The 10,940-nt window shown below is 32.5% G+C and overlaps 1 protein-coding gene across 2 annotated transcripts; it reads right to left on the minus strand.

Moving 5' to 3' along the window:
- Window positions 1-2,233: 2,233 nt before the first annotated feature.
- LOC137813420 (dihydrofolate synthetase) lies at window positions 2,234-10,664 on the minus strand. 2 transcript variants are annotated; one of them, XM_068615664.1, is made up of 11 exons: window positions 10,555-10,664; window positions 10,185-10,431; window positions 9,590-9,687; window positions 9,308-9,458; window positions 8,864-8,926; window positions 8,469-8,630; window positions 5,541-5,732; window positions 4,901-5,000; window positions 3,969-4,100; window positions 3,540-3,671; window positions 2,234-2,938 (listed from the first exon to the last, which is right to left on the minus strand). In XM_068615664.1, exons 2-11 carry the CDS (start codon window positions 10,410-10,412, stop codon window positions 2,589-2,591), a joined length of 1,608 nt encoding a protein of 535 aa, XP_068471765.1. In that variant the 5' UTR covers window positions 10,413-10,431; window positions 10,555-10,664; the 3' UTR covers window positions 2,234-2,588. The 2 variants fall into 2 exon arrangements, with proteins under 2 accessions (XP_068471765.1, XP_068471764.1); XM_068615663.1 differs by having other exon boundaries at window positions 10,185-10,389; window positions 10,555-10,655.
- Between the last annotated feature and the right edge of the window lie 276 nt (window positions 10,665-10,940).

Below are 10,940 nucleotides of genomic sequence, written 5' to 3' on the forward strand. Positions count from 1 at the left end.
TTGAATATAATGAAATTTTTTCAAAATTTCTTAAAGGATAACTCAAAGTTTAGTTTGAGTGGAAGAATAAGCCTACATTACCACATTTACTATACGTTTATGTTTCCCTCTTTCATATCCTTGTGAATAAGCACAAAATTTTTTAAAAGAAAGTTTGAAAAAAACACTCAATTTATTTCAAAACACTATGATTAGAGTATTTGAACATCATATGTAAATTGGATTTTTAAAAAGTTTAAAAATATTTTCAAAAAACATTTATAAGAACATTATATTCAATATAAATAGATAATAGAAGGTCAAACTCATAAAGTCACTTCATGCAAAATGATTTTTAAACTTTGTAACTTAATGTCAAATGGGTATTTGAATACAATATACTAACAAACTAATTTTGTAAAGCTTAATCCTATTATTACATCAACCTTTACACATTTAAGCACTAAATACGAAATTTTTTCTTTCAAATCAAATTAAAACTTACTTCTCACATATAAGTAACAAAATAGCATTTACCCTAATCTCTCTCATTTTCTAGTTTGCAAATAATAGTAAAATGTGTTAAAAATACACAATAATTTCTCAGCAAATTCTCTCTACACCATATCAATTTCAACTTACACCCAATCTATCACTAAAAATGACAAAAATAACCTTAAAAAGAAAATAGCGTGGATAAAAAAATACTTTCGAAACCCTCTTTTTTGAAAATATTTCAGGTTTGAATTTCCAGAACACATTTTTTAATTCTAGAAACGGAATACATTTTTGAATGTTGAAATTTTTTTTCAAAATGCATTTTTAGATTTTATGTTCTGATTTTTTTTTCATAATACATTTATGAATTTGACAAGAACAAAAAATAATAATGGAAAGATTCAAATATTTTCACCAATAAAAATTTAATTTAGAGGGGAAAAATAGTTGGCTTTATCTATTTATTTATTTGTGTGTAGAGAAGAGGCAACTTGGCACTTTTAAATTTGACTAGTGAAAGACAAAACGGTGGGCTTTGGTTTGTTTTGCTTACTTTATCATATTATTAGTTAGTAACTTTTATACACCAACTAAATTTCAAAATGTCTTCCTATACAAGATAATTTTATCCTTTTAAGAAAGACTTCTGGATTGTTCTTCTGAAAATATTTTCATAACATATTTTTTTTACACATTTTATTAATTTCAAATTTACTAATCAAGAAATAAATATAAAAAAAATGTGTTTCAGAATGGATATTCTAGAATTTTTTATTTTTTATTTTAAATTTTCTATTCCGAAAACACCATTTGTTTACGGAATCCCTGTTCTAGAAATAATTTGTGCCGGAAGAAAAATGTAGAGGCGCAGGAAGAAACTCCTTTGTCAATTTTAAATCATTTTCTTCTTTGGGAAAATATATCATTTTTAATTAGAGGTTGTTTAATTTATCTAAAATAAAAATGTGATTAATAAACCTTGTATTATATGATTGGTACAATTTTCCATATATTTAAAAAGATTGGAACAATTTCATTTCATATACTAGTAATCTGTTATGGGATTTTTAATTCCAATTTTATTTGGAAAATTACATAATCTCTCTAATTTCAGACATTTTTTTCTTTTTCAATAAAATAAATGCAATTTTCAATTAGGAATAGTTTAATTTATCCCAAATAAAAATTGAATTAAACCACCTCATAATAAATTATTGTAAAAAAATTGTGTAGGCTACTACTATGGGTTTACTTAGGTAACCTCTTTCTAATATATAATGAAACGTGTCATTTTCAATTAGGAATTTCCTAATTTGTGATTGCTACTATTTTTAAAATGCTTGGAGATTATTGGATCAAAATCTATCATGGGTAAATTAGACAATCCTCTAATGTTATTTGACATTTTCTTTTTATTTTTAATGTAGAAGCTTAATAATTTTGCACAAATTTTAAATTATTAGTTGTTTATAACTTTTCAAAGATACTTATAATAAAAGTAAATAAACTTATGTTTGTGATTGAATGATAGTGAGAAAGCATCAAACTAATTTAATTTAAATTTTTGTACATTTAGATTCAAAATGTTGTTTGCTTTAATGAGTTTTAATTAATGGTATATAAAACTAATGAAACAATAAAATGAAAATATTTTATCAGAAGTCTATTTCTCAAATTGTAATTAATTTAATGTGTCATAATTTGAATTGATATTAAAGCATAAAATATAAGAACTTTTTAGTAATATAAGACCTAATTAAGCTCCAGCACTTGACTTTACCTTCTAAATTGAGTAATCCAGAAATCACTGATTCTCAAATGAAAATTTACATTCCAAAGGTTCAGAAAATTACATTGGAAAGAAAATCACATCTAAATATGAAAACTATGAAACCAAAAACGCTTAATATATAGGACTGTTTGATCAATGATGTAACCCAATATTCCAGTCTTCAGGAGCTGTCAGCACTAAGACTATAAACCATTCAATGGAAGCTGAAAACTGAGATGGGAAATATTAAATATGAAGGCATCCATGATTCCGTCTTATCTTAGTTTTTGTGTTATTATAGCAGGAAAATTCCGTTTCAGTAGCTTCACTATAAAACCCATTAACCAGAAAGAGAGGCTAAGACTGAAGCTGCAATATGCAGAGATCCAGTGAAGACAATAACACCCTTCTCTTCCCCTCTTCTGGTTAGAATCTTATTTGCAGTTCTCAAAGAACTCTTTAAAGATGACTCAGTAGCCAAGATGGTCATACCATCACCCAAATTGCTTTCAGATCCTACTGGCTGATCTATTAATTCATTATATTCTGCCATTCCATCATGAAATATCCCAATGCCAAGCTCATCAGAAGCTTTAATCCAAGAATCTCTTAACAAAGATGCTGATGTTGTTCTAGTTACACCTCCAGCAATAGCAGCTTCTGTCAAAAGGACAGTCTCCACATGTCCACCTGAAAAATGCCATAGCAGCATATTTAGACTTGTAGTTTCACACTAGCTATTGTAGGCTTTAAAACACATGTACCCTTTGTTTAATTTAGCTCTTTTGTGAGGCGAAGGGTACAATTGAAGAGAAAAGTACAGGAATATAACCATAAATTGGAGAACCAATGAAGTGAATTTTAATCATTTCATGAACTTTTATACATACATGCAAGTAATTTGTCACTATCTTGATTCAATCTATGAAACGCTTATTTTAGAAGAATGAAATCCTACATTCAGAAGCAAATTAAAACATCATCAATAAGAAGCAATAGAAAGAAACGATATGCCAAAAAACCCTCTTGGTTATTGGGTTAAATCATTAGAGAAAATGATATGCCCAAAAACCTCTTGCTTATCGGGTTCAATTATTTAGTGAAAATGGCATTATGGACAAGCAGACAAATTTAGTGGTCTGCAGGAACCAAACCAACTTGATATTTAATGCTCTCGTTCAATCAATAAACTTTCTCATAACTGGCTTTCACTTTCTTTTGATCCCACTTTATCAAATTCTATTTAACATGATATTTTAATTAAATTAAATAAGAAATTAAAAAAATTTACCTAAGAGAATCTCTCGTGCAAAACCCACATGGTCTTTGTCACTTGCCATTGCAACAACAAAAATCAATGGAGCCTTGGGAAATGTCATCTTTACTGTTTTCATCAGAGCTTTGGCAGATTCTTTGGTATGAGCTACAGCATATAACCACAACTTTGTTCTCAAGTATTTGAGGCACTAAGCCAAATTACTCGGCTCTTCCCACAAAACAGATAATAAATCGTAATAAAACATAAAGATTCCATCAGAACCACATGATATGTTAAAGATGCGTCCAGTCTGGAATTATCCATATTAAACGACTTTTACTTTCTCAATTTCAAAGGATTTCTAGAAAATTTTCCAGAACAAATGAAGCCTAATTTTTTTAAAACAGAATTCATGTCCCCAGTTAATACCATGGTAATAAAGGAAAAGTCAGAGCACTCAACCTCCATCAAGTAGTACTGTTGCTCCAGTAAGTCCTAATACCCCTGCTTCTTCAGATGTTAGAAATTGACTCCTTCCAAGGAGATGTGTATGCTCTAAACCAGACCTAATTGATTCATCAGAAATACTCCATCCTAATCATCCAATAAACAAGGAGAAAGTGAAGGTCATATAACAAAAAAAACTCTATAAAACAATGCAAATCCTTTGATTTGGTTTGTCACGGAGAAAAACTATAAATAATTAAACTAAAACACGCAAAAACCTTGATGCGACGTCTGAACAAAATGCAAGAGGTTATAGCATATGCAATACTAGATTATTTAGTTCACGAGTTTGATAGCTATAAAGGACATTAGTTGCCACAGAAACCCTTATAGATCTAACTAATCCACACATCTGAATCTCAAGTAACTTCAGAACTATGTTCAATTTAAATATATATATATATATATATATATATAAAGTGTTAGAAATATTTGATGATATTTTCTTTATTTTTATTTAGAGTATCCTAGATGATCTTTTAGGATTTATTCTTCTTTTATATTTATTATCTGTATCTATATTCAATAAGGACTAGAATTTATTAAGTTGTCCTTTTATAGGACTAAGGAGAAGAGTGAAAAAAAAGCCGAAGAAATGCACAGTGAAAAAGGAGTTAACTGAAAATCAAAGTAACTTATAAGACAAATATAAATAGTGTATTAAACCTACACTGATATGCTTGTATTGATGTATATATATAAGTTACAAAACAAAGCCTTAACCCTAACCTAAAGTTGGGTACATACAAAAGAAATAATCATAAAATAACATTTCATTTTAAAATCTATTATCTTCTTTCTTCTTCCCTACATAAACTCTTCAAATTCAACAAATAGAAAAGCCACACATGTAGAGTGGGGCCAAGCAAAAGGTAGAAAAGTTATACCTAAATTACGAAGACAAAGAGCCACACAAGTAGCAGTAGCTGCATTTTGAAGCTGGTGATCTCCAAGCATTTTCAACTTCACATCATGTAACTTACAAGACTACATTAATAGATATATTCATAAGTTGCTAATAAAAAAATTCTATGATCAATGATAAAAAAGAAGACTGAAAACCTGCCTAAATTACATACTGAGGTAGGGGGGTGGGAAATAGGATGCAAAAATTCTTTAAACATTCAGAATTTTGTACAGCAATAAGATGTGATATACCATGAGATGCAAAGCAATATAGGAAACATGTGGAGGCAAAAGAATAAAAAATGATAATGTACATACGACAATTAGAGTTCAAAATCAAGTGTGTTCAAATTAGGTTATACTTTTAGACTCCCTATTTTTGTAATTGAAAATCAAATTCTTGTCAACTACTATTCCAATGCAAGGTGTTATGCTGAACCAAATCAACATATTATGCTCATATCATGCTTGTGTCAGGTTTAAAGAATGTTAACCAACATTGCACAGCATATCTATAATATGCACCTAAGCAATCAATGTCCACATCTAAAGCAGCCACATCTGAGATAAGTACACTGAATTGTTTAAACAGATTGAAAGCTAAAGAACAAAAGTGCATACCATCTTCAAGTCTTTCACAACTTGTATCACTATATCACAAATTTGATAAGGCCTTCCATTGACTATACTGAAACTTTTCAGAGTACACCTATTCCCGGTATCATATGCTGACACTACAGGTGATTCCATGGTTGCTGCTTTATCTCGAATAATGCGCTCAATATGAGGGACAAATGGCCCACCCAACACCAACTGAAATGATATTCATTTAGTCAGAAAAATAAAGGAAACAGAGGAAGGGCAAAATCACAGCAGAACAAAACTATGCTCGATTATACCATAAGAATCAATCAATCTATCAGTTACAAAAGTAGAACATGCTATACATATAGTTGATAGCACTCTAACCAGCTAATTGTAAGAAAACTCAAACAGTTAACGTTCTAATCAACTAACTGTAAGAAAACAGAAAATGTAAAGAAATAGTAACTAACTAAAAAGAAAACATTACATTCAACTTATGGTGTAAGACTGCTCTAATACACACTGCCCCCCGAGCTCATGGTAGGTGAAGCCGAAGCAAGGTGGAGGAGTCATACTGTAAGCTTGGATCTCATTAAGTTAAATGTTGTAGGTGAGATATTTTTTTGACAATATCAACATACGAGCTGAAGCAGGAACATGAAATGATGTTAGTTGTTTGCTTGGTGCTTCTTCGCAAATAAAGAATAGAACAAGCTCCATGTATTTGGTTCAAGCATGAAGCACTAGTTTAAGAGCTAGTGAGACACAACTCATATTGTCACATTAAATACAGGAACCATGTGCTTCACTTAAAGGTTAGAGAGAAGAGATTGAAGCCAATGCAGCTCAATAATCACCAAAGCAAGACTTTGATACTTAGCTTCTGTGCTGGAACAAGCTCCAACTGTTTGTTTCTTGAACCACCAAGAGACACAAGATTGGTTCCAAAAAAGACACAAGCACCAAAAGTTAACCTTAAATCATCTTGGATCAGATGCCAAGCAAGCATCACAAAAGGCAGTGATGGAAATGGGGTCACAGGCTCTTTAAGACACCCCTGTTATCATTTATCATAGAAAGTGGACGTTAAACTTAACTCAATCCTATAAAACCGGTTTGGAAGGTGAGATTTACACTCACTTATATACTATAATTTAATTATATATGTAGTCAATGTGGGATCTCCGAACATCTAAATCAAACACCCAATTAGCACGTTTTCAAGTGTAAGCCCCAAGCAAGTATGCCTTTGAGATATATAAGAACTCTTTTCATTGTTGTCCAATGATCTTCAAGAGGATCAGCCATGAATTGGCCGACCTTATTAATAGAATAGACTATTTCTGGTCTAGAATGGTAGCATATTAGAGGGCACCTAGCACTGACTTGTACATGTATGTGTTGGAGATCTCACATCGACTAGAGATAAGACCAAGTTACAATATATAAGTGGGGCAATTCTCACCATACAAATCGGTTTTGTGACAATTTTAGGGTTAAACTCACTTCCTAAGATAGTATCAGAGTCTATCCTAGCGAGGTTTGCTAGGCCTAACGTACCACCCTGCTATCTAGTCTCATGCATGAGATGTCCATGTGTCAGCGTGAGGGGTGTTGAAGATCTCACATCAACTTGAAATAGACCAATTTAAAGTATATAAGTAGGAGTAATCCTCACCTTACAAGTCGGTTTTGTAAGGATGAACTAGATTTAAACTTGCTTCCTAAGAGTACAAATCAGCAAGAGATTAAGAATGTGTTAGTCAATTTGCAACCAATAATCATAGGAAATTATGTCGGTTTTGCCTCAGTCATATTGGTGTTAACTGGCAAATCCCAAATGTATTTCTCTTGAGTAAGGAGAAGTCAAGGTAGTCAAAATCATGCTCTATAGCACAAGATCATACGCGTCTAGGATCACCTCCACTCATTCCAATTTCATGTCACCTCAAGGTTGTGACTTTGGCAAATCACATCGGTTCACTGTTGAAGATGGCGACTCATGTGGGAGCAACGTTTCTCATGAGCTAGGAGCAGCATTTGTCGTGGTTTGTTTCTAGGTTATTTTCGTGGGCTGAGTCACGTGACCTAGTTTTAAAACTCGAACCTTCGGCCCAACTTTAATTCCTTCAAAACCCAATTACTTCCACGTAAACCACGCATACCCCCCTTGCCTAAAAAATAGTCATGACTACCTCTCTTCCTTGGCCAGAAAAGAGAGACTTTTACTCTCCCTTTGGCTATTTAATATCACTTCCACTCACTTTGATAATTTGATTCCATTCCATTTTTCTCCTTCTTTGTTTATTACCATCGCACTGCACCACTCTTCCTCCATAATAAACAGAAATTACCACTGCACTATTAATTACTTATCTCTGTTAACTATTTCTGAAGACATAGATAGTCTAACAAGTGGATTGAAGATCTATAAGTCTACCCATGGTTTTATTCAAGACATCAATACATAGAAGCTCTTCCATGTAGAAAAAGGCTAATGAATGACTTAAGTGAAATAAAGCGATCTACATGCATTAGTATTATAAAGGTTCTCTTAGCGCAAATCTTTCGAGCGTCTAACATAGAGTGATTCTGAGTGACTCTACATTTCCCTTTCACAAAGAGCTAATGCTCAATCTACAAAAATGAACATCCATCTCTCCTATCCTTCTTCCCCTATTTATATCTAACTACCTCTCTAACTACTAACAAACTAACCATTAATATTCTAATTATCTTAACTAATTTATTCTTCTCCTTATATCCTAAGACTAGACTTTTGATTCTACGTGATGTAGCAAACTAATTTCAGCAATAATAACCCGAGTTTTATTTTTCATTCATTTTCTCTCTCTTTTTTTTGCATTTATAAAATGTACTCATGTGTACAAGAAAGGGTTATATCTTGTCAATTCAGTGTGTTACATTACTATGCAAAATGAGATCGATAGAGAAACACCTAACTGGGCAGCCTTGTTTTATGATTCCTGCCTTTGCCATTGCAATTGTTTCCAAAGAACCCCCAAGAGCTGCCAAATGTTCCTCACCTACAGTAGTTATGACTGCAGCAGCAAGTCCAGAGCTGGATATGATATTTGTTGCATCTCGTGCACCCCCTAAGCCAGCCTGTAGAATTTAATTATAAAAGAAATAGTATAATTTAGATTTTTTGGATTTAATTGTAAAGAGAAAAAGCCAAATTAACAAGCACCAACCCCACCAAACCCTACCTAAAAGTAATTGTCAACTCAAGATTCTTCTTATGGGGAGAGGTAACAACAACATTATTAGAAGAATCACCCGAAAAGATATTGGTATAAAGCACGCAGTTGCAAGATGTAGGGAAATAGAAATTTAACCTCAATAACAGCAATGTCAACATTCTCATCAGCAAATAGGACAAATGCCATTGCAGTGAAAACCTGAGACATTTCCATAAGTGATTTAAGTTATCAAATACAGAAGTTGGCAATGTGCATGATTTCTTCTAATATATTAAATACCCATATATAAACTGCTGGGTAAACAAATAGGCAAACAAAAAGTATTTGACCTGTATTTCGATATAATACTAATTGTGAACCATGCAAGCAGAAATATCCAAATAATGAAATATTAACCTCATGAATGTTGTAATGTATAAATGCAGACCAATTAGAAAGAAAAACAACAGTCTCAAAAAGAACAAATAGTAACTCTGGGACACTAATAGGACCCACAGAATTCCATCAGCGTAACTCCTCAAGCTACCACAACAATTTCTTTACAACATTCAACCATTGACAATGTTCAACATTCAATACCTCAAAATGGCTTATGCAACCATTTTCCTCTTTCATTGCCTGCTCAAGTTTCGGCTTGATCCTGTGAAAGAGATCATTCAATAACTTTCCTGACACTGGATGGCCAGATCTTCCTAGTAAAATACGCTCCCTGATGGTCAGGATATGTGGACTGCTTGAGAAAAATAAAGCCTGTCATCAATTATGTACAAAATTGTAAAAAAGATATAGCTAAAGACGAAATCACGAGTAGCCTAAGGTTATATTAAAAAATAATACATTTAAATCATATAAAAACTTCACCTAGTGTAACAACCAACAGAATAACCTTCGGTCCTCAGAATATTAGATATAAATGCAGCTGTTGATCCCTTTCCCTTAGTCCCAGCAATATGAACCGCCTACAATTGGAGTAAGCACTTCCATCAACTGCATAAAAATACAAAAATTTCCCTAAAGCCCAGACATAAAATGGCCATTTTAAGTTTATGGGTTAGTTGGTATCCTGATGTCTTCTTCAAAAGTACATTTATTAAATTAATAGAACCTTAAAATAAGTTTTAGATGGGTAAGACACCATTCAAGTTTCAGAAAGTGTAGAACATTGTTTCATTATTCTCTCAAAATAAGAAAATTCAAAAAATATCCAGGAAGTGCAATCTGTGAATCATCTTGATCCAAAATTCACAAGTTCTGTAACTTAAATGATAATATTAACCCATGTTTAAGAACTAGACTGCTAGAAAGTAGTTAAATTAAGGACTTACATGACATCTAGGAACTTATTTTGAATTTCCTTACTTTCAGGAATTACTACAACAGCACTTGATCATTTCAGAGACCAAGATGAACCGTTTTAAAAACAATGAGTGAAAAGAGGGAGGGAGGGGAATGAAACCTTGAAGTTGGTGTGAGGATTACCGAAACGCTCCATGAGGCGTCTCATTCTACCCAGATCGAAACCCTCGTCTGAATCGGTGCCGGCACCTCTGGGCAATCCTGATTTCTCGAAATTTTTTAGGGAATCTAAGTAATCTGAAAGGTCTTTCATTTCGGGGTTTGAAGAGAGGGTTCGAATGGAACACACTCCCCTTGCGAATTCTCTGCGGAATAAGGACAGAAGCATTTTTCCTTACCTATGTTCACTGGCAGCATGTGATTCATACAAAGCTCATTGAATGAACACAATAATGGTTGCAAACAATCATAAGGAGAAATGGGGGTGAAGCAGAGCTCAGTGCGAATGTAAAGGAGTTAGATTTCAGTACCTATTCCGAACTGTTGAGGAAGAACGTTGAAAGGAATGGTGGGCGCCGGCAAATATCCGCATAGTGTCGGACACGCTTCTTAAATGTCTGTATCATATGGGACACCAAGATACTTTTGCGTAGGATATATATGGGAAGTGTTTAATTAAAAATATATTTATTAAATTTATGATAATTTTAATACGGTTTTAACATAATTTTTAAAAATGAGAAATGTATTAATTTTTTAAAATTTTAAATTTATTGTATCGTTTTTCTTGTGTTATTCAAGAAGTTTGTTTGACAATATCTTCTAATGAGGTTTTGAGCACTAGGATTGTCTAATAAAATCTTCTCTATTACTTCGTCTGATCTATTCTATTAGTATAGTCCGACTTAGTTTCCTG

This window comes from Phaseolus vulgaris, chromosome 1 (assembly GCF_000499845.2).
Source record: "Phaseolus vulgaris cultivar G19833 chromosome 1, P. vulgaris v2.0, whole genome shotgun sequence".
NCBI lineage: Eukaryota > Viridiplantae > Streptophyta > Magnoliopsida > Fabales > Fabaceae > Phaseolus > Phaseolus vulgaris.

Coding starts and splice junctions, on each gene's coding strand:
- LOC137813420 (XM_068615663.1), bottom strand. CDS start 10,616: ATGCGGATATTTGCCGGCGCCCACCATTCCTTTCAACGTTCTTCCTCA. Junction 9,688..10,184: donor ATCCTCACACCAACTTCAAG/GTTTCATTCCCC, acceptor CTCCAATTGTAG/GCGGTTCATATTGCTGGGAC. Junction 4,101..4,900: donor TCTTTGTCTTCGTAATTTAG/GTATAACTTTTC, acceptor TTGGATGATTAG/GATGGAGTATTTCTGATGAA.